General features: G+C 43.2%; 1 protein-coding gene across 2 annotated transcripts in view; it reads right to left on the bottom strand.

Annotated features, from left to right (window-relative positions):
* The window catches only part of PIAS1 (protein inhibitor of activated STAT 1), a 95,908-nt gene extending 70,504 nt beyond the window's left edge, over window positions 1-25,404 (bottom strand). Inside the window, exon 1 of one of the 2 annotated variants that reach the window (XM_084641775.1) lies at window positions 25,318-25,404. In XM_084641775.1, coding sequence (XP_084497901.1) covers window positions 25,318-25,341 — 24 coding nt within the window. In that variant the 5' untranslated portion in view covers window positions 25,342-25,404. The remainder of the gene's footprint in view (window positions 1-25,317) is intronic. The other variant, XM_084641776.1, reaches the window with a different exon arrangement.
* Between the last annotated feature and the right edge of the window lie 1,519 nt (window positions 25,405-26,923).

Here is a 26,923-nt window from a genome sequence, read left to right as displayed (position 1 = left end):
AGAACCTGTGGTCTGGTTTATAACGGACCCAGCAGCTAATGAAAATTCCAAGATGTCATGGAAGTACATCAGTGTCAATATATTACTGGAGTGTGGATAACAACAGAATAGCCTCTAAACCTCCTTTTTTTTTTTTTTTTTTGGGCAGTTTGGCCCACAAACTTAAAAACAACAAAATAAACCAAAATAAACAAATGAAAATACCCAGTTTATCTGTGTAGGTGGTTTAAAGCCAAGATTGTTCAAGCGTCACTAACAATTTCTAGTTATCCAAATGCCCAGCTTAAGAAACATGAAACAGAGGCACTCACCTCCTGAGTGCCTGCCAGTGGCTGGGTGTGGTACTGCAATCGTTTTCCTGCTCCTGGCACTCTCTGCAAGTTGCCAGCCTTGTTAGGTGGATCTTCAGTGGCTCAGCCCTCCAGTCAAATCACACAGTGAACAATGGACCACTTCTGGGGTAGCAAATAGTTCAACCGTGTATCAGCCCTCACAAGGGTCTTTAGCCTCACCTCTGGGTCCTTTACATCCAGCTCTGTGCTTGGGCTTCTAAAGCAGCTTTGTCCCCTTCTCAGGGCTTAGGCCACCTCGCCAGTGGGGGAACCTAGGCCCACCCACTACTCTAGATTCTAAGCCAGGAACCCCATAAACAGCAGCTACATGCTGCTCCCTTTAATTAGTTGCTGCTGTAGTCCCTTGGCCTCTTCCCACTTGGTCCCTTTACCTTTGGGTTAGGGCTCTCAGGTCCTCTCACTCCCAGGTTTAGCAAATGTAACCAGTCAAGCTCCTTTGGTCCGAGCGGAGCCCCCTTCCTTACCTCTCTTGTTCCAGCCAGGAACAAATCTGCAAGGCCCTGCAGCTCCTTTTAGCTAAGCCTGCTGGGCTCTAGTTGACTGCTTCCTCAAGGCCTCTTTCCTCCACTGGGGCAGGGTTTAGTAGCACCACAGGGCCTCCAGAAGGTGGCCCCAAAGGCCTGGTACACCCAGTCGGAACACCACAAAAGGGCTTGGTTTTCAGAAAGCACCAAGCATCCATATTTTGAAAACCAGGCCCCTTTACAGTGCCTCAAGTAGGTCACACAAAAATCACTAGTCACTTTTGAAAATCTTGGCCTCAAATCTGTTTGGACTAAGGTGGGACACACTCACCTGTACCTAAACGATCTTCAGTATAGGGGCAAATAGCTACCTATATGGATATATGTGGGAATGACTGTTTCTATTTCCATCTGAACTGTGCTGTAAGCAAAAGGTGCTCTGACATCATGTCTGGAGTGTCTTCTCACTGATAGATATGCTCGATGCTATTCAAAGATCATCTCTGTTGTGGTCAGTTGTTTGAAGCCAGAACCTTTTTAAAAGCTTCCTTTACTGAAGAAAACTATTTCTAAGATGTTATGATCCTTGAATCAACCTATCCAAAAGTGAGGAAATAAGTTGATGAATGGTTTCTAACCACACTTAACAGAAGGCCTTGGACACTGAAACAGAACCTCTGAGCAGCAGCATTTTACTCCAAAAGTGAGTATGCACAGGAGGCCCTAAACCTTGCCATTAATACTATCATGCTTTGGTATCCAATTTGTTTCATGGCTTCACAGAACACACCATAACCAGGAAGTAGCAAGTTCCATCAGCTCTCAACTGACATCTGTGGAACAACTAGAGCCAACAGCATACAAGGAATAAACATGCTGTGCTTGGAAGCAGGCACAAGTCTATATATTGCATTGGAGACAGAGAAAAATAATTAAGATCAAGCTTACAGTAAGGAATACTCACATGTAGTACTACAAGTCTCAGCCTAAAGCAATTCCAGTTTTTCCCAAGTTCACAAAAGGGAGAATTTTGAAGAGAAGAGCGGCACTTGAGATCACACAGGGCTGTTTTCCCAGGCCCAGGAGACCATATCTAATCCTATATCAATAACTTGACTTAGAGATCTTTAGGGACACCTACCACCTGCTGGAGACAAAACTAGTGGAAAGCCCTGTCCAGGAAAGCCCACTCTGAGAACAAATATCAACATTCACATGATAGCAAGACAGACACGATGGTGATATGATAAAATACATTTTCTTTCCAGTGAATGACTGCCATTACTATCTGCCAAAAGTTTAGGACTCTGAATGCCATTCTCCCAACATCTTTAAAGGTGTTCCATGATTTTCAGAGATAGCTGTGGAATTTGCTATGCCATACAACCATAAAATCACCACTTAGCCATATTTAAGCTGCCCTTCATTTAATACAAGTCACATTTGATTTTAATCCACTCCAGAAGCTTTATCTTCAAGAGATTTTATTCACTAGTATACTAAGTTATTACTACTGGCATTAAGAGGTTGTACAATATGGTAGTAACCTTTATTTTATTTCTAGGAAACTCAAATTTTCTTCCCAGGACATTCAAGCTTCATTTTCCCCGTATATTTAGTCTTGCAGATGGGACTTGTTTTACAGTGCTATTCATTAATATAATGTTAAAGACAAGTAATTACAAAAACTAATTTAACAGGTTTTTTATATGCAATGGTGTGTCTGTGTAAAGAATAATATAGCTTTTATGGGTAAAGACAAATGAGGAAGGTCATAAATAAGACATGCTTTCAAGGATTTGGGATAGGGTTATTGTCAGACAAATTTGCTTTTTATTAAAAATGCTCTTACCCTTGACTAAGCCATCCAGCTGGTTGACTGAACGGTTTTAATTCCTGTGTAACAAGCCTCACTAGAGCCCGCCTAGAGCTACAAACACAACTGTGTTAAGGGCCCCAGAAACAAAATGGTTGGACCTGGCCCAGTTACAGCATGTCTAAGGATAACATGGGGAAACTATTCCATGGTATCTGTGAAATCAAGCCAACTAGTAGTCCAGTCATCTATGAAGCATTCAAAATTCATACTTTTGTCTATCCCATTTTCCCTTCTAGTAAAACCAACAAAAATTATGAAAGTGCATCCATTTTTCTACCTTTTGATGTCCAGATTTAAGCTTCTGCACACTTGAAAAATCAATGCCCAAATATACAGCTATAAGTATTAAATTGTGATTTGCAGAACAAGAAATCTCATATATGAAACAGAGGTGCCACTTTAGCCAGAACTCTTGACTACAGCATTGAGTAGAGATGGAAACTGTGTTTTTATTTCGTGAATATCATCCAGCGCAGAAGATATATACCCAAGTAGCTTTTAGAAGTCAATTTTTAAAAGAAAAGATGGACTAAGATTTCTTATACTGAAATAGAATGCAAGTGGAATTTAACAAATGTACTCATACAGTATTGGGAGAGGGAAAGATGACGGCCGGAAGTTGTTTGTGGAATATCTTAAGTGCAAGAATTAAAGCAACTCACGGTAAAGACTATTTTTGCACTTGGTTTTGTTGCTACTTGGTTTTGGTAGCAGTCATTTAAACCTCTTCAAACTCCAATAGACATGTCCCTCTCTTCAGTCTTGTCAGCTAAAGTAAGTGTTTGTTCTCATATCAAACTTGTTTACTCAAAACACAGATGTTTATACCCCTTCAAGTTAAAGAAAAATTCATCCTCCTTTTTTTAATATTTTCTTTTACTTTAGAGAGCTGCAAAGTGATCAGTTCTTCATGCCCTAAAAAGAGTATACTCCTTTCTATCCTTTACAAATCAGAGAATGATATTGAATTTTTTTACTGTTTACTTAACATGAAATGGAACAAAAGAGTACATTAATTTTAATAAAAGTGTAAATTGTTCAAACAGCTAGAAAGAGGATAAGACACACCAAAAGGCACCTAAAGTTTGCAACAGTAGACTTTGCACTCCATGGTCACAAATTCCCAGGCAGCACCATAGGAGATAGCAGCAGACTGCACCGTCATTCATTACTTGAGATATCTATACAAGTTTCAGTTTACAGCTCAGTATCTAAAGTTCATGTCAATGCTAGATACTGAACTGCATTCTGAAGCCAGTGTACACCCCCCAACAAAGTAACCATGCCTATACCCTGGTGGGCGACCAACAAGAGTAAGGTTTCAGAGTAGCAGCTGTGTTAGTCTGTATTCGCAAAAAGAAAAGGAGTACCTGTGGCACCTTAGAGACTAACAAAATTATTTGAGCATAAGCTTTCGTGAGCTACAGCTCAGATATTCCATTTCCTTCCTTGCTATCAGCCCAAGAAGAAAATAAGTGGCAAAATTGTTTTCTGGCTTTGTGGCATCCCTGTTCACAAGATCTCCCTCTGAAATATGAATTCCCTCCCCCTGTGAATTACACCAATGGGCATACAAAAGGGAGTGATTCTAAATTGTCAAAGGCTTGTCTACACATGGAGTTCTTTCTGATTAACTATTCCAGAATAAGAGTGCCCACACCTGGAGTTAATTGGGATTGCGCCAAGTATAGACAGAATAAGAGTGCCCACACCTGGAGTTAATTGGGATTGCGCCAAGTATAGACATACCCAAGTGCTTTGTTACGGCAGAACCAAGTACTATAGGATAGAAATACACATTTGATACTACAAGACCTTTCACCCACCCTGCCTGATGTAGGAGACAGTTTGACAGTGTGTTCACAGCAGTGACAAAGCCAACTTAGAAAGGAACATTACTACAGTATCCACACAGCTTTGGGTAAATTAAGCTTTTTGGGGGGAGGGGAGACAGTGCATTGAATATGCATGTATATCTTGGTATGAGACAGAGAAGCATTTTACTTTAATATTACAGCCCTTTAGTACATTACTGCTTATACCATTCTCAGTGTTTCCACTGCATGATTGTGGAGCCTCCAGTAGGCAAAATACTCCCTAGGTACAACCTCACCCTAAGCTTAAAAATAAGTAAGTTTGACTACTTTTGTCACAAGGAACCCCTAACTTTACTATAATTAGTCACTTGCCAGCACTGTCTGGGTCGGGTTAGTTTCTGTTTCATCTGTATAGTCAATTTCCCTTGGGTTTTTCACACAACAAGGAGAGGGGAAAAAAACTGTTTAAGATTTTCTTTAAAATGTATAAAAATTAGCAAGGAGACTCAGGGGGCAGAACAGGTGTAGTACCAGTAACCACTTTCAAACTTCTTTATTAAAATTGACTATATTTTAAGTTGTCAGTATCCCTTTAAATCAAAGGTTATCCAGACAAAGAGTCATTTCAAAAAAGATAAATGCAAGACCTATTGGAAGTCTTAAATAGGTATTTGTTATCTATTCGCCCTTGCATTATGATACAGTCTTTAATTACAGGATGACATACCTCGCCCTCGCCCACCCCCACCCCCTTTTTTTTTTTAAACAGAACCCATGCTGGACAGTGCTTACTAAGTGAGCAGGTAATCAATATTTTGTTTTTCGACATGTGGACCCATGCCTTATTTACTTCTATGAAGACTGAATTAATTTTCTCATATGGTTTTCAGTACAGTATCAATGCTTCATAGTTTTCAGAGCAACCCTGAGAGATGCAGAAGTATTATTACCCCCACTTTACAGAGGGGTTCAGAGAAGGGAGACAAGAACTATTAGATTGGCAGATTATCCCATATCTGCCCACTGCCATCAGAGAGAGGATACTGGGACAGATGGATTATGGGTCTGATCCAGTCTAGCTATTCTCTTTTTCCTAAGTACATATTAAAGTTTGCACAGTGCAAGTTTAAATTAGACTTACTATTGGAAAGAGAACCGGGGGGAGGGGCGGGAAACCCTAATGAACTATGTACCCTTACCAATGTTTTAAATAAAATATGGTATATTAGAATTGGTCCTTTGAAAATGTAACTATCAGGAAACAAACCTAAAACAAAAACCCTCTTACTGACTTTGTAATGACTGTTACCAAGGAGGAGGGATAGCTCAGTGGTTTGAGCATTGGCCTGCTAAACCCAGGGTTGTGAGTTCAATCTTTGACGGGGCCATTTAGGGACCTGGGGCAGAAATTGGGGATTGGTCCTGCTTTGAGCAGGGGGTTGGACTAGATGACCTCCTGAGGTCCCTTCCAACCCTATGATTCTATGTACGTGGATCCAGACCCTCATAGGCAGGTGTCTCAGTCAGATGTATTATTATTTGGAAAGATCACAGTTCTAAAGAGAGCAAAAAAGTGCCAGAATATAAGAATATAATCAGACTAACCCCAAGGTTGTTGAGAAATGTCAATTTCCACTGTTTGTCTCAAATCTGATTTCAGGTTTTAGCCCAGAGATCATGGGGGACAGTGGGAGGACAGGACACCAGCATGGTCCTCATTCAGTAACATACTGTTGTGGTCTCTACCCTCTCTCAACACCACTCCCTCACTAACTGCTGAAAACAGTGTCCAGGCACTGAGACCAAGTTGTTTCCCAGTCATCTATTACATTTTCAGAGTGAAAATAACAGCCACTCACACCTCCCTGTCATTCCATGTCCTCCAACCTCGCTGCCATCATCACCCAGCCCTTTCAATGTTTAACATTATTCATATGTACACATTTCCATGTTGTTAGCATAATACACTGCATTTTACCCAATATCCATAATATTAAGGTCCCAAATACCATAGCCAAACCATCCAGTTTTCCAAATGCTACTGTTTTTACTATGTCAACATGTAACACAATTCTCAAAAAAAAAAATCACAACTCCTCATGTCTGATTTTGAGCCAAATAAGGAAATGTATTTAAATATTCCAGTATTTTAAACATTAGCATAAAATAGATTTGGTAAGTGCATGCAAGCCCCTTTCGCTTCTAGGTCACTTGTTCAAACCTAGTTAAAAAAGTGATAGACTTCTGGGCACTATCAGCTATTTCAGTGTTTATAAGATCTGTTGGTAATCAGTACAGTTCCCAGTGGGCTTGGGGTGAGGGTGCCACCTATCTATAGATCATCATTGCAACCACTGTTATACATTTGCAACAAATCTTGTTCAAAATGTAGTATGTAAGATGTCTATGAAAAGGTTATGATTGGCTGGTTATGATTACACTATCTGTATGCATATATCATTTTTTGTATTCAAAGTTACGAATATTGGCTCTATGCCTGGATTTCAAATGCTTGCTCCTGGGGTAACGCCCACAAGGTAGTTAGCCAGCACATCTTCGAGGGACTATTCAAATTAAGTGGCTCATTAAGAAACACTTAACGGACAATGGGAGATGCTCATCTACACTGAATGGACTGTCCTGCAAACATGCTGTTTGAAGTACAGGTAATGGCTTTTATTGTGTCCAAATCTTCATGCATGGACATGTGACTTGCCCATGTGACTCCAAACACTATCTTGTCACCTTTCAGAGTAACAGCGGTGTTAGTCTGTATTCGCAAAAAGAAAAGGAGTACTTGTGGCACCTTAGAGACTAACCAATTTATTTGAGCATGTAATTTTCCACTAGCTGAGCTGAGGGCTTTGTTTGAAACAATGGGTTCCCTCCACATGGCAGAAGAGATAAAAGGCCCTGGAAAACCCTTCATTTTGCCTCTTTTCTGCTCCAGCCTCTGGACTATGAACTTATATTAATGGAAGCATTCTAACCAAGGAATTGAGGATCTTGCAATGATTTGGAAGCAGCCAGAGACTTGACTTAACCCAGCAGTTTATTCCATTACTGCTACAAGCCTGAACCAAGAACTTTGCAATTATTGTATGTACTTGATTCCTTTAACCAATTTTAACTCTCAACTTACTTTCTTTTTATGAATAAACCTTTATATTTTAGATACTAAAGGATGGGCATCAGCGTGATTTTTGGGTAAGATCTAAGTTATATACTGACTTGGGCGTGTGGCTGGTCCTTTGGGATCAGAAGAACCTTTTATTTGAAGAGATTGGTTTTAAAGAACCACTCATCTCTAAGTCTAGTGTTTTTGGTGGTAATACAAGGACTGGAATGCCTGAAGAAACTGCTTTTATGACTTCTTTTTAACCAGTGGGGTGAAGCAGAAGTTTACTTTTGTTGCTGGTTTGGTATATCCTATGGGGAATTAGCCACGAGTCTTGGGGCGTATCTGCCCTATTTCTCAGCAGTTTGTCCTGAATTTGGCATCCTCAGTTGTGGCCCACTGAGGCACGGTTACACTACCACAACTGTTGGGAGGAAAAAATGTTCTTGGTGAAAGAGAGAAAAAGGACTGAGCCATCAATTGATTCAGAGTTTATGCTCTTTCTTCAATGACAATTTTAAGCCAAGATTTTAAAAAGTGACTGGTGACTTTGAATGACCAACTTGATATACCTTAAAAGGCCTTGATTTTCACAAAGCACCAATCCTCTAAAATTCAGGCACTCAAAAATCACTAGTCATAAGTCTTGGTTTCACCCTTCCAATCAGCCATTGAATGGAACAGAAGATGTATTCCCTTCCCTGAGCAAGGTCCCTAGATAGCAGCTTGGTAAGAATTTCAGCTGTGGGCGATGGGCTTCTGACCAAAGAGCGTTTTTCCCCCCTGGGCCTTGTGGATGCCTTTGACATCTTATATATCAGCCTCTCTGAGTAGCAAGTGTCTAGAATATTTTTCAAGTACTTGGTGCCTACAAGGACTTGAAAATATACCAGACATTTAATTCATATCTTTACATTGTCTCTTGTCTCATTCACTGGCTGCCTCAGTAGGGGCAAGGACTGAATCATCCTCTCATCCTTAGGCCTTGTCTATACGAGGAAAGTGCAGTGTATTAACCCATAATTAGAAAAATGTTAACGGCTGTAACAGCTTTAAATATGATTTTGCCTTAGAGTGAACAAAGACAGTTGTGTTATATTTAAAAAAACAAAAAAACAAACAAAAAGAAACATTAACTGGTCATGGTTAATCCCAAGGCAAAAAATCACATTAATGTTGTGTACATGTTCCTGCATTCCCCACCCCACCCCGACTATAGACAATGCCCATAGAGACAGTTGTTCTAAGTTAGGGTTGAAGCACATGAATGAGGCAGATAGGAAGCTGTTCTGCAGGAAGAGGGAGTATTTCACTTCTCAGCACCATTAATCTGGCACTCCCCCATTCCCTCCTTCAAACACTACATTTATTTCTTAATAAAAGATTGCCTTAATTTAACTTATTTTCCACCCAATGGAAATAAACCCTGCATTCTAGCTAAAAATGTATATGCCAAATTAAAAATACACAAGTTAAAAAAATCACTAAACAGACTACAGAATAAATCAGGGATGGGCAAACTTTTTGCCCCAAGGGCCACATCTGGGAATAGAAACTGTATGGCAGGCCATGAATGCTCACAAAATTGGGGATGGGGTGTGGGAGGTGGTGAGGGCTCTGGTTGGGGGTGAGGGCTCCGGAGTGGGGCCAGAAATGAGGAGCGATGGGTGTGGGAGGGGGCTCTGGTCTGGGGCAGGGGTGTGGGCTGTGGGGTGTGGCTGGAGATGTGGGGTGCAGGCTCCGGGCGGCACTTACCTCAAGTGGCTCCTGGAAGCAGCAGCATGTCCCTTCTCTGGCTCCTACACAGAGGCACACCCAGGTGGCTCTGCACACTGCCCCGTCCACAGGCACCACCCCTGCAGCTCCCTGGCTGCAAGGTTCCCAGCCAATGGGAGCTGCACGGGTAGTGCTTGGAACAGGGGCAGCATACAGAGTGGAGGCCCTTGGCTGCCCTACACATAGGAGCTGGGGGTGGGGGGGTTGTTCTGTACCTCATGGAAACACCCTGCACTCCCATGTTCATCCTTATAATATGATTCTGTGGTATCTAATGCAAAGTTTGTCATGCCGGATGTCTTTGGAAGGCTCATGATGTACTGAGCATTGTTGTTATGGTAATGTTATAGTAATCTTCATTATAGTAATGTTTAGGTTGTAATTTCATGTATATAGTTATAAGGCTGAAAATGTGTCCTTATGGCTTAAAGCAAGCCCAGGCAAAAACTCACCAAGAACAGAGGGGCAGTTCACACCTCATGAGAGCATGTATGGGACAAACCCAGCCCAGCCTCACAGGAATAAAGGACACTGGCCTAAGTAACAATGGATCTGTTGGACTCTCAAGTGAGTGACCCTTTCTTCCTTTGGTCAGTTTGGAACTGTGATGAGGTAATGCTCACCTGACACTGAAGGGGGGGGAAGCCAAGAGGGAAGAAAGAACATGATAAAGGGAGAAACGTTTGCCTTGCTCTTCCTCTCTCTTCCACCTCCATCTACAGACATTACCACCAAGCGACTGAAGTGCTGATCAAAGGGGAGAGCCTGGCTGAAGGGCAACCAGCCAGCCTGTGGTGAGAAGCACCTAAGTTTGCAAGGGCACTGAAAGCGTTAAGCTCAGCTTAGAATGCGTTTTGCTTTTATTTCATTTAACCAAATCTGACTTATTGTGCTTTGACTTATAATCACTTAAAATCGATCTCCGTCATTAATAAATGTATTTGTTTATTCTACCTGAAGCAGTGCATTTGGTTTGAAGCGTGGCAGAGACTCGCTTTGTTAAATTTCTTTGTTAAATTGGCAAACTCATATAAGCTTGCAGCGTCCAGCGGGCATAACTGGACACTGCAAGATGGAGGTTCCCAGGGTTGTGTCTGGAACCGGAGATATTGGCTAGTGTCATTCAGTTGCACAATCCAAGGAGCAGCTTACATGCCAGAGGCTGTGCGTGAACAGCCCAGGAGTGGGGGTTCTCACAGCAGATCAGGGTAAGGCTAGCTCCCAGAGTCGAGGATTGGAGTGACGTAGCAGATCACCAGTCCAGATAACACCAGAGGGGAACGTCACAGTGGGCCGTGGTGTGGCCCCCAACCCTGCTCCCAGGAGCCGCATGGAGTGGCTCCTGACTCTGCTCCCCGGCTGGAGCACCGAAGCGGGGAAAGCCCCAGACCCCGCTCCCCAGTGTGAGCTCGATGGCTGGATTAAAACGGTTGGTGGGACGGATCCTGCCTGTAGGCCACAGTTTTCCTACCCCTGGAATAGATATTGCATTTAGCTCAGCTTTAGCCACACTAATAACTGCTACTAAAATAGCAGTCTAAGAAGATCATAGTTCAACATCAAAGCTATTCGGTCAAGCTTTCCACAGAAAAGAGAAAGTACATTACAAAAACATGAAGGGTGCAAAGTAAGGCACTCGGGAAATTAGAAAGTTATGATGGCTTGTGCAACTTTAACTCAGCCCCTTGTAAGTAAACCTTTTTCTATCATCACATGCTATTTTTAACATCCCAGATCCCTGCCTCATTCAGAGCACAAGATGGATGGTGCTCAGTGAATGAAACAGCTGGTTGGTATTTCTTCTCATATTTATTGTTAAGCGTATGGCCCGACTTCATTTATCGTACACATCCAAATCCTGCACTGAATAAGGATTTCTTATTTAATAAATCTTTCCAGAGTGATCATCAACGTATTAGCTGTTTGACTCTCTCACATTAATGATTTATCCTCACAACATCCCTATTACACATATACAGAACTGAGGCACAGAGAAATGAAGTGACTAGCGCAAGATCACACAGGAAGACTGTGGCAGAGAGAGGAACAGAACTCAGACCTCCTGGGTTTCTGTTGCCACAAGTCCATTCATCCTCTTACAGTAAGCTCCTGTCACATTCACCTTACACTGTGATTAAGACAATGATGCTCTGGACTTAAACCAATTCACCACACTACACTACTCAGGTGCAATCACAAAGTGACAGTCCTGAAGAAGATAAAAAGCATACCATCATAGGCACACGGGGACAAATAAAGATAGCACAAGAAATCTTCACATTGTCATTTCCTGCTCGAGTCCTTCACTTCGTGACTTGACCATTTTTATAATGCATTTTGTATTAAATAAATACCATGAACTTTTTTATATTCAATTAGTTCCTTTTGAGTCCTGCCTCATTCCCAAACACCTTCACTAACCTGTAAGACACAGCACTGCCTATTAAACTTTCCTAAGATACACACGCATGTACAAAAATAGAAAGTTAGCATGCCACTAAAAGATTACAAAAGCCAGTGTGCATGCATAAAGTACATACTCTTATAGTTTTGATAAATCACTAGTTTTAACTAGAGCACCAGAAGTCCCCAAATCAGATGTGCCTAACTGCCAAATTTCAAAGTTTCTACCATTACCAATGTGCTTGAGCTGTTTAAAATAAAAAGTATTTTTTTCTTTCACCCATTTCTCCAAAACTGCTGAACAATTGACTCTAAACTGAGAAAAGTCTCTCAAATTTCATCCAGAAAATGCTTTAAAAAAAGGAATGATGTTACAAGCAATTGAAAATAACCCCTTAGAATGAAAACACTTATGCAATGTCAACTATAGCGGTCCCTATCCGAAATGCCTGCAACAAAAACTGAAATTGTAGCCTCTTCTGATAGCTCACAAAAAGCTATCAGCAAGATGCTCCAGCAGATTAATTGAAGAGATGCTGCCAGGCCAACCTAGGTTCCAAGGTTTTACAAAATCTAGGATAAAGAGTGTTTTGTTTTTATTCCAATTCAAAGTTCTAGAATTAAACTTTCCTCTGCAGCACTTCCAAAAAAATAACAGAATCATGGAGTGCTACAAAAGCACAGTTAGAGGGCAAGCAGAGATTCAGGTTCAGCCCATTTTTCAAAGTGCTCAAGAATCTACATGCATACTCAAGTAGTCCTGAAAACCGCTATTTCTCATTAGAGGCTGGGATAGAGCTGCTGGTACAAATTTGGGGTCATTTCACCAAAGGATTCCTGAAATACAGTGCATAGGGAGGACCAGTCAGTAAACTTTTCCCATCCATATAACATTTTTGCACATTTCTGTGGCACAGACTATGGTACTGATCTGGACAAAATTGAGATTACCCAACTGAATTTGATCTCAGTACCTTGTGTGACAGAATGGGATAGGTCTCCATCAAACTGGGAACTCCATTTTGTTTTGTGATTTCCACTTTTGTACGATCTCCCATTTTGTGTGCTAACTGCCATTTTGCATTCAGTGTTCAAAAGTCAAGGTCAGTCTATTCCAGACACTGCCCTACCACAGAAGAATGTTGGACACCCCAATGAGGATCACCAATGAGAGTATCCTCAAGAGCCAGCAACTGATTCTACATTGGCCCATCTCAGGGGACAATGGATTTCTTGACACGGGACTCTCTTGGCTGGGATTGGAATTACCCACTGTACGTACGTGACTAAAGGGGATAAGAGACTGTTTTTTTTTTAAGGAGGGGTATGCTTTTTGAGAAGAGGGCCCATTCACCACCTCAGAAGATGGGGCTGAAAGAAAAGAGAGCAGGAAGGGACCTGCAATGCTGACCAGACCTTAGACTCTCAGGGGGAGAGATCAGATTAAGGGGTTGGGATGAAGAAAGAGACACGGCTCAGGACTACAGCGCTCTGCCCCACTCTAATGGTGGCCGGGCCTACTGGAGGCCTAACAAACATGGGTCTTTAACTCCAGCAGCAGAGTCGCATGGTTTTAGACCCAGAGGTTCTAGCTTTGCTCCCCACTGCTGACAACTCACCCATGGCCCATCACAAATGCATTATGAGGCTGGAGCATCCTGAACCAGGTGCAGTGCACTGTATCAACCATGTAAAGGAGCCCAATTCATAACACACGTATGTGGGCCAGGTCTATATTAGGTGAATACACACATTCTTCAACGGGATAGCTAACAAGTTAAAGCCCTAGCCATGACAGGACAGGCTGTAGTTTTACCGCGGTAATATTGGTTGAGTTGAAGTATCACCTCGATTAGCTACAGTGAGGTAAAACTACAAGTTGCCCTACCTACACTAGGATTTTAATGTGTTGGCGAACTCACGGTTAAAAAAAAAAAAAAGAAGAAGAAGAAAAAGACAGACACCACCTTCCCCACCTCCTCCCCCCCACACCCCAGGAAGCGAACACTAGCCCTTGAACCTGAGCCCTATCCAAAGACTGAATACAAATCTGCCCTCAGCTGATTTCTGAGAATGTCTGGTATGCAGAGTACAACTCAGTCTCATTTCTGCTGGGACGGTAAAAGAGCTTCTTCAGGAAATATTGCCCGAAGTGCAGGCTATGTTATGGAGCAGCAGGTGTAACTCCCCAAATTAAGACTGAAAACTTCTCTTAAACAGAAAGGTTTGCTCGAAGTGCTCTATAATCTACACAAGTAAGATGACTGTTTTGAAAACTGGTATGCCACAACAAGGATAGACTCTGTAGTATAAAATTCAGAGTCACGTGGCCAAGAAATTCAAGAGATACAAGTATCAGAGGGGTAGCTGTGTAAGTCTGTATCCACAAAAACAACCAGGAGTCTGGTGGCACCTTAAAGACTAAGATTTATTTAGGCATAAGCTTTCGTGGGTAAAAACGTAACACCATTAATTTGGGCCTGAATAGGGACTGGGAGAGGCTGGCTCACTACAAAAGCAATTTTCCCTCTCTTGGTATTGACGCCTTCTCATCAATTATTGGGAGTGGAGCACATCCACCCTGACTGAATTGGCCTTATCATCACTGGTTCTCCACTTGTAAAGTAACTCCCTCCTCTTCATTTGCCAGTATATCTATGTCTGTATCTGTAATTTTCACTCCATGCATCTAAAGAAGTGGTTTTTTACCCATGAAATCCTATGCCCAAATAAATCGGTTTGTCTTTAAGGTGCCACCGGACTCCTCATTGTTCCTGAGATACAGGCTCCCTCCCCACCCAGAAAAAGCAAACTGCTTCTAAAATTCAGATTTATCAACTTTTTTGCATGGCTGACCTTCTTATATCAGTAGACTGACCCTGAGTTCAGCTATTCAATGGTACCAGTTTGGAAATATTTCTATAATACATTACAAAACTCTTACTATCCCTGCTTATCATGTTTGGCCCTCTACAACCTATTGTTTCTTCAAAAACTCTTTATGCATGACATGGTGGTGTGGGGGCAGTGTCCTGAGTATGACTATCTACCACATTGAAAATGACACCAGAGAAGCCAACACAGAGGACCCAGAAAGGACAAATCAGTTCAGTGACAGGAGAAGCTCACTGAACTCCTGCTATGCATGGATCAGTTCTCCTGCTAGGCATGAGGGATCAGGTCTGTGTTGGGAGCTGGGAACAGTTGGGAGTAAGTAATAGGAGTAGGTCACCACACACACCCACCCCAAACGGATATTTCCATTGATAACTGAAATTCACAGCTAGGAAAAGTAAGAAAGATATCACTTGATATCCTTAAATCAAACTTATTAGTTATTTACTTTGTATATTTTAACATTATGTTGATAGCTTTAAAACTTAAAACACAAAGTAACCTTTTGAATCTGAACATCTACTGTCATCAAATAATTGTCTGCCCCCCCAAGTTTCTGCAACTGTGAAAATTTAAATAAATAGAAAAATGCTTAAAAATAAACAGATACTATCAAAATTATTTTTAAAAATATAAAAACCAAGTTCTGCCAAGCCTAGCTATGAGTCATTTCCCCTCTCCCTCGCTGTCTCCACCTGGCGGATAAACTCCTCACATCCCATTGTGTATCATGTTCCTTCCTATTAGTGGCCCCTGCAACCTTAGTAGGAGCATGGTGGGACCAGGAGGAAGGCATACCTGACAGATAAGTGATGTGTCCAGAAATTCCCCTTGTGTACCTCAGTCATGCTCCCTTCACTACCACCACTGCCTCAGAAAACAAGGGAAATTTACTGCAAAAAAAAGCTTCATTAATGCAGAGTTAAGGTTGTTTAGCCTTGTCTCATATGTGTTAAGAACATGGAAGGTGGCTAAACTTAAACCTCTGAAAACCAGGAAGGAGAATTAAGGTAACGTCTCCCACACCACACCCCGACGCAATCTTTACTCTGCCCCAAATCATCTGTCAGAGATAACAGAACTGTGTCCTTTCAGAGCACGTAAAGGCCTAGGATGAAAGTCACATTTAGGATGGGCCAAGTGAACACAAGCTAGCTAAGCCCAATCTCCACTCAATCACTTCACTCACTCCAAACAAACCCCCGAAGACTTGCCAGAAGTTAATACCTGTTCATCCGTGGCCTAAGGGTTCCCTGAGACATCACCTTTGGCTCCCTAACTGAACCTTGTGGTACCCTCTGATGTATTCAAGCAGACTGGTAGAACCTCCCCCCAGATAAATAATTACTCCTGAGGGCATTCTATGCCAAAGTATTAAAAATTCTGCACCAAAAACTTAAAATTCTGCGCACAGTCCCATCCTCTCCTGCTACAAGCCGATCCAGCACTAGCAGCTGATCCCGGTGCAGGGCAGGAGCCAGTGGCTGGGGTGTCCCAAGCCCTGAGGTGATATACCTCTCCGCCGGCTGTTCCAGGTGCCTGAAATGATGTACCTGCACCACTAGAGAATGATGCATGACTGCTCTTGCAGCTTCCCTTTGATTCCCTGTAAGAAAGCCATTTTTCTGCGGGGAAGCAAAGAAATCTGTGGGTGATATGAATTCTGCATACGTGTAATGGTGCAAAATTCCCCCAGGAGTAAACAATGCAGAACAGAAGATGCACAGCTGTACCTGAATGTTAGTGCAAATGTCGAGCTGGGGTGGGCACAGAATATGCAAGTATTAGAACAGAATGAAACTCTTTACAGTCCCATACCTAGAGGAACGTCAGCTTCTGGAGGAGACAGTGGACCCATTCTAGCAGCCTTGAAACTCTTCAGACATTTACAGGACTCTTTCATGCATTCTTAGATTTTAATGCTAAGAGGCTTAGGTTTTAGAGCCAATCATCTAATCAGAGCTCTTGCATAGCAGCCCAGAAAACAGGTAACCCGGCTTCCTCTATCGGCTCTTCTCACTTAGCAAGCTGCTGTATCTTGCCCTGCCACAACAATTCTTGAATCAACAGAGCTACATCTAACACAACGAGGATTAGCAAGAGCATATGAAGAGGAACACAGACCTAGAAATGAGTCAGTCACAACATAGAACATGGCTGATTTTGCTAGGAATAGGGCAGGTTTGATTGGTCCAAGTTCTTATTGCCAGGTCAAGGGGGACAGAGTGAAAGTTCTGTGGAGACATGCCATGGAATATATTGCCTTAAACTGTATTTTTTGTTTTCAAAGGTTTAAGTTTAACATTCTGTGTGTTCTGAGAAAGCACTAGACAACCTTAACTCTGCATTAATCAAGTTTTTTGGCAGTCATTATATTTAAGCACGAGAGCCAAAAAAGACTAATTTTTGTTGCCTGATGAAGACAACAAATTCCAAAAGTAGACAATTGTTGAGAGTTGTATTTTTAAAAAATTCTTTCACTTTTAACAACCAAAGAAGTTAACAAAGAAAATCTACTTTTTAAAGATACGATTTTTAAATTTTTCCTTTTCAGGAACCATTTACACTGAGAAGAATTAGTTTTACCATGTGAAATTTGTACATAAGTAAACATTTTCCCTCTGAAAATGTTCTCAGTATTATTTAGATGATATAGTGTTGCAATAGTGACAGAGCAATAAACAGTACAATCCATGAGAGAATCAACAGAGGCAAATCCTGAGTTTTATCAAGAGGATTCTTTAGAGTTCAGCTGTGCAAGCACATGTCAAAGTAGCCAGCCAAACAACGCACTTCCCCAAAAGCAAAGTTTCTCTTTGGTTAAAATTCAGATGTATCTACAAAAATCAGAATCAAGGTTCCTACTCACAACGAACAGCAGTAGTTCAGGCATTTGAGGTATAAAAGGTGTAGCAGGTACGCAGTAGCACCCTTATGAGACAAAGCCACATTTACACTCTGCATCAGCCTTGTAGTTCTCCTAAGGTCTTGATTTCCTTCTACACACCAAGATATAAAGGAGCCTTGAATCAGAAAGGCACCTTAATGTCTTCATTGGAGCCACAGCACCCGAAGCACAGCAGTAACAGCCGGAAGAGAGAGAAAGGCATTTCTGATACAAGCTTAAGTGCAGAAAAAAATTCTGCCTACAAACAGAACCAAAAGGGCTGACCACCAATATTTTGAGGTGAAAGGAAAGAAGAGCGCTGAACCTACTTCAGTCACAAACGCTCTGGGATCTTAGGTGATCTCAACGTCCAGAGTGCTTTCTCCTCCCCCACAAAATAACTCTTTTAAAGTCCTTGGTTCGCAGCATGAAAAGTAGTTTCTGCTATGGCCTCATAAGCATTATTGCAATCAACAGAGATTACAAGAGATACTTAAGGAAATGGAGAGACCAACAACTCAGAGGGAATGGAAGGGATGAGAGTATTTCAAAATAATTAAACCTCAATTGTTGAAAAGTTTGGGGGTTTGGTGCTAAGGAAAATAGTTATCAAAATGTCAGGTTCTATAGGAACAGGTTACAGGGACTAAAACAACTATGCTAAACACAGTTGTGACAAGTTTTCACCTATCTTTATGCTTCACATAAAGGTAGGTCAGAGTTCATGTCACACAAATCAAATTAAGAGACTCACAAATACCCATTTTTGCTAAGAATGAAGAGGCACAGTATCTATTTGTTGTGTATACATCCTGCTGTATGGGACACCCTTTAAAGAGATTCCCTTACGTGTCTGCCCACAACCTTTTCCCACAAATGGCCAAATAAGCTGAAACCTCTCTCTGGCCTCTAAAAATGCCAGGGAAGGGGGAAATCAACCTAGAGCAGGGGTCATCAATAGGCAGACCATGGGCCAAACCCAGACTGCCAGACGCTTTTGAACAGACTGCAACATCTTTTTATTTGTTATTGGTTTTGTATTATTTTCTCCAGAGTCTGGACCTTGACAATATCTTGACCAAGAAATTTGGACCTTGACAAAAAATAATTGATTACCCCGACCTATAGGGTAAGGCTAACAGATATCCTTTACCTATACTTTTCAAAGCAAACAAAAACAAACTTCCAATCTTTTGATAATCATATGATTTGTATTACCATAGCACCTGATATCTTGATTGTACAATCAAAAGGGAAATTAACGAGAAGTTTCATGGAAAAAATAACTCATCAGCATTTATTAAACTACTATAAATAATTATTGGCTCCTACACCTTTCCTCCTCTTTCTCTCAGAGGTCCATGAATAAAAATTCCACTCCTAACCCCTTGAACAATTTACCAAGGGTTGTGGCGGATTCTCCATCACAGGGAATTTTTTTTGAAAGGTATGCGTTAGGAACTATTTTGGGCAGCTTCTTTGGTCTCTGTTATACAGGAAGTGAAGCTATATGATCACAACAGTCCCTTCTGCCCTTGGAATCTAATAATACACCTCTCTGCAAATACTTTAGAATGGCCTCTACTGAAGCATGAGCCCTTCACAAGTGTGTGCACCCTATGTGTGCGTGCAACAGAATGAAATGCGGTGGGTGGACTTTTACAGCAGAAGGACGATGCACAGCAGCCCATTTTATTCATTTGATCTTTGCAGTTCCAGCGTGAGCAAAAGCTTAAAGAAAGACACCCAGTTCAAAATACATTGGAAACCATGACCAATGCTGGCAAAAGTAAGTATGAAAATAACGTGCTCTACTGACTCACAAGTGAGAAAGAAACTTAAAAGCACAGAAGTGTGCAAGGCAAAATATAAAAGGATTACGTAAAGATGCCTGTCATTAAAAAAATTCTGTACATAAAATGCTCATCCAACATTGAAATAGGTAGCTTTTGTTTTTTAGCACTGGCAATACAATTTAACTTAACGGCCATACAGCACGTCCCCTACTAGGAAACCCATATATCATTATTATTACGACCTGAAAACTATGCTACTAATGTGTCCCCATTATAACAGCTTCCCTACATGTAGCAAAAGAGTATTTCCTATTTGAATTTTTTTAAATCAGTTTGTACCCAATTTTGTGTGTTAATGCTATTATGTATTTCATTCCACCTCTTGGTTCACTTTTTTAAAAAACAGAAATTGTATCCAACAAGAAACACACCAGGGATCTGTTCAATACCCAAAGCCACTTTCTCAAAATGAGAGAGAACAAAGGAGGAAACCTCCCAGCATGCACTTTCCAAACCAGCTTCTTAGGACCACATCAAGACAGACAATACTAAAGCACAAGCTTTTCTTTTTTATTCTTTGATCCCTGTATAACAATTGATTATCCAAAACTGTGTAATGGTTACCAAAAGACTCTAGTACCAGGCAAAGATCAGAATAATCTAATTCTTCCATTCTTGAAATTGGTTAATACTGAAGGAAAGGTTTAATCACCCAAGTATACAAACTCCAATTAGAAAGAGCTTTAAATAGCATACCTTGAGATAAATTAGAATCTGCATGCAGTTGTATGGGATATGGGGGGGTGGGGGGTGTTTAAGAAAATTAACACACATCTCTTCTTAGAGTTAGGGAAGTAAAACAGACTAAAATAGACTTTCAAAAGCCGCCACGTTTCATAGAAAAGGGATGAAAACAAAATATTGGTTCAATTTATTCAGAACTTTTAATACACCAAGAAATATAGTAATCTTATGCCCAAGATCTGCAAAAGACATTTGATGTTATATGAATGTTTTCTAACAGCACAAAAATGATCAAGTCATGTAGAATATTTCAGTCCTTTTCATCTTAGGAAACAGGACATGAATGTAGGCTTTACACTTTTGTCTAAAAATTGTACCTAATTGTTACTATTACAAGTAACAGTGACTGAGAAAAACAGTTCTAATTTTTTTTTCCAATTTTACTTTAAATATTTCACAACACTATATGTATAATCGAGGTCACTGTTTTCTCTGTATAATTCTGTAGATCCTTCACACAAACAAGACAGGAAAATGTTATCTAAAGACAAAAACTGGCACTAGACGCTCAGAGGCATATACCTTGCAACTACTTGGTTGGAGTTTTGTTTTGTTTAAGTTTACTAGATTTCAAGTTGATGATAGTCCTTTAATTGGTCTGTGGATAAGAGAAGAGGACAACAATTTTGCCTGAGAAAAATAAAATGCTCAATTGTTCACTTTGTAAACAGAAATTTTACTGTGTCTTAAATTCTGATTGAGAGTTTTCATTCAAGTAAATCCCCTTTTAACTTCAAACCTAGGATGAGGAAAACTGATTTATTGGGGTATATTCTTACTTAATATATTTATTTCACCCAACTTCCAACATAACATATGACACCTTACTGTTAACACACTTCCTGTAAAGATTTGCTCCATCTAGCATTTTAAATAATAGGATTTCTCAGGAGGCTTACAACACAAGGTGTCTCCCCACTTCCCTCCACCAAACTAATGCCACCCATAATTCAGTAAACAGATCTGATATCACCTGATGTTTCTTGTTTCACAACATGCAAAGAAAAAGATGAAAAGGGAAGAATAGAGTCTGAAAAAAACGTATTTGACCTTGGCAAGTGGAAAGCTTTCCATGGCAAAGTAGGGAGCCCCTAGTCCATCAATTTGTAAAGACTATAAGATTGTGTTGGTTATAAATTACAACATTAACCCTTATGGCTACAAATATAATCTTCCAAATGTACATCTATGCAGTGTTGCCCCCTCAGGTCTGGCCTTCCTAAGCAGCATCAGGGTGAAATTAACAAGCCACTAGTCAGTTTCAGAGCTATCATTCAGAACCCTGAAGGCAGCAGTGAAACTGAAAAGAATCATCTCAATTTCTTTCTGCTGCTGGTTGGGAAAGCAATGAACTGCAGCAGCACAGGCTGGCATAGGAAAAGGCCAACAAACAGGAGAGAGAAAAAGGCAAAAATAGACACAGAAGACAAGAGATGGAGAAGAATAATGGATACAAATACAGCCCTATGCTGAGAGCAACGGGGAAGCTAGGGAAGAAAGAGTAAGAAAGTCCTCCTATCCTTTCTTTCAGCAGCTAAAACACCCCTCCCATCTCTCCACAAACACAGTCTCAGGAGGCTCTGAGATGGCAAAGGATGGGAGCGTCAAATTTATCAGACCTTTGAGGTACTGATACAAGTGACTATTCTAGTAGGAATCCCAGTCCTCTCCCCCACTTTCTTCCACCAAACTAATTCCACCTCTCACCCATCCAAAAAAAATCTTGCGTATCAGTTTCTGCCTGGTAGCTGGCTGGCTGGCAAATTTTACAATCCATCGAAACCAACCAATCTCAAAAACATTCACTACTAAACATATCAACTAAGCCCATTGCTGTTAGGTTAGAGTCAGTCAGCAACATGCTCTCCTGTATTTTCTATACTAAGATGAATTAAGTAGTTAAGCAGGGAAAACAAACTTCAACATTTTATCTTTAACATTATATAGACAGCAAAATTTTTAGAAGGCTGGGGGAGGAGGAAGGGCTTCCTAAGGTCTCATGCAATATCACCAGCAAGATCTCCCTGAAAACAAGAAGCAGTGGAGGATATTAACAGGATTCATTCATCTTCAGCTGGCACAGAGAATCACCATCATCGCATACACAGACCCCAAAGGAGCTAATGACCTTCCTGAACAGGCACGGAATGTTAAAAAAACACCTCTTCACAACCTGACTATGCACACAATACCCACAATAACTTCCCTCCCCACTGTATTTTCCACTGAATGCATCCGATGAAGTGAGCTGTAGCTCATGAAAGCTTATGCTCAAATAAATTTGTTAGACTCTAAGGTGCCACAAGTACTCCTTTTCTTTTTTCACAATAACTTTATACATATAGTATATGTATTTGGCTCATGCACCCAAAAACAAGTGACATAAACCTTAGATGGACACTAAGAGGGAAAAGACAGACAGACATTTTAAGGAAAGGGAATTCCCTCAGACACATAATAAACATTACACATTATATACTCTAAAACCTCTTACTGTGGACCTCATGATGATTCATGCTGATCAGAAATATATAGGGGTTGGAGGAAAGAAAAGGGGAAAACACATACCGTAACATATAAGATTTCCATTTTGATCCTCAAAGTTAATTGCACTTTACTTTTATTTTAAAGAGTCAGCGTGAACAGCAGCTTTTGAGATAAACTTAGTTCATTTTTTGTATTATATCAAGTTGTGAGCAATGTGTTTGGTTTCTCTCTTTTGTTACTACTACAAATATCAGGTTGGATGTGTTGTACAAATAAAGTTATACTGTCTCCTCAAATCTATGATGATCTCTGTCTGAGAGGATCCACCCATACCAAGTTTGTTCATTCAGACATCAAGTATCTCATTTTAGGATTTGTTTTGAAGCAGATTTTTCAGAAATCTCTCTTGAAGGATTAGTTGCAAATATGCATTCTAATGAGACTTTAAAACTCTCATTTAAATAATCTCCTTTATTCAACTTATCAAACCCAGAGACAGACACATTAAGTGAGGGGACAGAGGAAAGGTTCTCTCATAAGAATGGCCACACTGGATCAGACCAATGGTCCATCTAGCTGAGCGTTCCAACAGCGGCCAATGCCAAGTGCCCCAGAAGGAATGAACAGAACAGGTAATCATCAAGTGATTCATCCCCTGTTGCCCATTCCTAGCTTCTGGCAAACCAAGGCTAGGGATGTTTCAGAGCATGGTTTTGGATCCCCGTCCATCCTGGCTAATAGCCATTGATTGACCTATCCCTCCTTGAATTTATCTAGGGTGGTTTTTTTTTAAACTCTGTTAGAGTATTAGCCTTCACAACATTCTCTGGCAAAGAGTTCCACAGGTTGACTGTATGTTGTATGAAGAAATACTTCCTTTTCTGCGTTTTAAACCTGCTGCCTATTAATTTCATTTGGTGACCCCTAGTTCTTGGGTTATGAGGAGTAAACACCACCTCATTCACTTTCTCCAAGTTCTTTCCTCTCAAAGAGGGGTAACACCCACCACCTTGATTTCCTTCTATCCCCCCTTTTCTGAGAGTAATTGGGGGCTTTAATTATAAAGCAAGGGAGGCTGTCAATTCAGGGAAATTAAAGGACAGTTCCTCTTCCAGACTCGTAACATACATAGCAACCCGATCCAGCAGATTCCCTCCCCCTCTTGTACTAACTAAAGCATCTCTCCATAGGGGTCCATTTAAAAACTTTGCTGAGTGCTCAGAGAGGGGGGGAAGGGTGAGCACGGAGAGGAGGATCTGTGGCACTAGCAATCCTCCTCCCTCCCCAGTGAGACACGGAAAGAGTATTTATGCTTGTATCTGTAATTTTCACTTCATACATCTGAAGAAATGGTTTTTTTTTACCCACAAAAGCTTATGCCCAAATAAATCTGTTAATCTTTAAGGTGCCACCGGACTCCTCATTGCTTTTGTGGATACAGACTAACACAGCTACCCCTCTGATACTTGAAAAAGAGAGAGGCATCCTCCTCCTGTAATCACCACTAAATCACTCATTTCTTCTCTTTAGCCTTTTTATTTGCATTCTAGCTGAGCAAACCCTCCAAGAAAATACAACCAACGGTACTACACGCCGCCACCACCACTTGTGTTTACTTCCTGAGGCAGAGCCCCATGTCAATAGCCCTTCGTACAACACTAAATGGTCTCCCTCTCCTCCCCATTGGGAGCTGGATATTTGGGGTGCAGGGATAAGCTACCTCCTTCAAACACTCTATGTATCTGGGGGGGAGTCCCAGCAGGATCATCGAACCTACGACAACACAATCCACCCCCGGCCCCCCACGCTGTGAGCATGAACCCTGGGGGCCGAGGGGACGGACATACTAATCCTAGGTGAGGGGAGCCTCAGCTTCCTGCTCATCCCAGTCCTTCGAGACCCCCACCCCGGGAAGGCTTAGGGGGCAGAACTGGCTGTGCAGCACAGCAGGGAGCACGGTCTCTGGGGCTCGGGTCTCCCCCCACCCCCGGCCGCTGCGGGGGAGGGCAGCTGCTGAGAGGGCTGGGGGGGAGGGGTCAAAGACAGGTCCCGTGTCCGTCCCGTCCCCCCCATCTGTCCTGGCCCCCTCAGCCCCTGCTACTGCGCTGAGGGGAGGAGCAGGGCAGGTTCCCGCCACCCCTCCCGGGCGATGAGGAGAGAGGGGCATGGGGAGGCCGAGTGCAGCTGCGGGGGGAGAGGAGGGGAGGGGAGAAGCTCTGAGCTGGCCAGGGGCGAAGGACAAACACACCCCCCCCTCCCAATCTGGCTCAGCCCCTGCTGAGGAGGGGCAACCCCCCACCCCCTGAGAGAAGTGGGCTGTGGGGACAGGCGGGGGACGGGGTGCAGATGGGGGAGGGGAAGGGCAGCCCCCCCCTAGCTGCTGAGGGGGGCGGGGAGCAGCTCTAGCCAGGCGGGGTCGAAGGACCGGTCCCCCCCGCAGACTTGGCCCCTCAATCCCCTGCTGCTGAGTGTGGGGGGGGGGTGCGGTGGCAGCAGCCTCCCCAGTAGCAGGCAGGGCCCGGGGGCCGCTCGCCCCCCGCCGAGCCCGGCGCTGCAGAGGGGACCGACCCCGGCGGCGCGGGCGACCCGAGCGGCGCGGGGAGGGGGGATCGCGCAGGGAATTGAAGCTGCGCTGTACCTTTAGTTCCGCACTGTCCGCCATCTTGTAACTCCGGGCGCAGGCGCAATGAACCCCGCCGGGACCCCGCCCCGCGCGCAGCGCGCTGCGTTTGAATCGCACGGCGCCATTTTGTCCCCGCCCCGCCTCCCCCGGGCGCGGCGGGGCGCCGCCTGTCTGCCCTGTAGGGGACCCCCGCGGCCGGCCTGGAGTCGGGGCCTGGCTCCGGCCCCTTACACCGCAGTGCAACAGCCCCGCATCCCGAGCCGGGGGGGGCAACGCATGTCAGACCTGGGGGGCAGAGGACACGGGGGGGGTAGTTGATGGGGAGGGATATTGGGGGAGGAGGACAGGGCTCAATCCTGAACAGCCCTCAGGAGGGAAGCCCCACTGGGAGCGGCGGGGGGCCGTGCCTGCGGGGCAGTCAAGGTCCCGGGGCCCATCAGCGCATTACCCTGGGGGGCCGCCTGCCGCAGGTTGCCTCTCCCGTCAGTCTATGGTAGGACTGGGGCCCTACCAAATTCACACTCCATTTTGGTCAATTGCATGGCCAGAGGATTTAAAAAAAAAAAAATTAATGATTTCAGCCATTTAAATCTGAAATTCCAGGGTGTTGTCATTGTCGCAGCATAGCCTGCCGCTCTGGTCCCTACACCTAGGGGCAGCCAGGGGTCTCCGCTCCGCACGCTGCCCCCACCCCCAGTGCCGCCCCTGCAGCTCCCATGGGCCGGGAGCCACAGCCAGTGGGAGCTGCAGAGGTGGTGCCTGCAGACAGGGCGGTGCGCAGAGCCGCCTGGCTGCGCCACCATGTATGAGCCGGAGAAGGGACATGCCACTGCTTCTGGAAGCCACCTGAGGTAAGTGCTGCCCAGAGCCTGAACCCTAACCTGCTGCCCCAGTCCTGATTCCCCCTCCTGCCCTCCAAAACCCTCAGTCCCAGCCCAGCGCCTGCACCCCCAGCCGGAGCCCTCGCCCCCCCTACCCACACCGGAGCACCCTCCCGCACCCTGATCTCCTCATTTCTGGCCCCACCCTCAACCAGAGCCTGCACCCCAACCCCCATTTTATGAGCATTCATGGCCTGTCGTACAATTTCCATTCCCAGATGTGGCCCTCCGGCCAAAAAGTTTGTCCAACCCTGCTCTATACTAATACACAAGTGAATTGTCCTGGGCCTTTGGCATGAGCTGCCATCTGGCTCATGGAAGGTGTCACCAATACGACAAACTTTGCCTGTGACTGCTGAATCAGAAGCCCTGACACCCCTAGGAGACTCTTGCATACACCCAAACAGGGTACGCAGAGTTTCTATGTGAAAGTGAAAGCTAACCCCATTTTAAGTTCTGCTACTATTGAGTCGTGATGATTTTTAGGGTTACCTAAGGTGTCTGTGGTAAATCACTGTGGCCTGCTTACAATAAGAGGGAATCTTGTGTGCGCCCAGGGGGCGACTCCACCAATTTTGCCACCCCCAGCAGTCGCCGAATTGCCACAGTGCCCAGAAGAGCGGCAGAGCTGCCACCCAAAGCCCGCTGCCACGGGGAGAGTAGTGGGGCTGCCGCCGAATTGCCACCGCAGGACATGGATTGCTGCCCCATTTGGAATGCCGCCTCACGCTCCTGCTTGG

This window comes from Lepidochelys olivacea (genome assembly GCF_965140295.1).
Source record: "Lepidochelys olivacea isolate rLepOli2 genome assembly, chromosome: 10".
Classification (NCBI taxonomy): Eukaryota; Metazoa; Chordata; order Testudines; family Cheloniidae; genus Lepidochelys; species Lepidochelys olivacea.
Note: the sequence above shows the minus strand (reverse complement) of the source record. Positions and strands in the feature narration are given on the sequence as shown.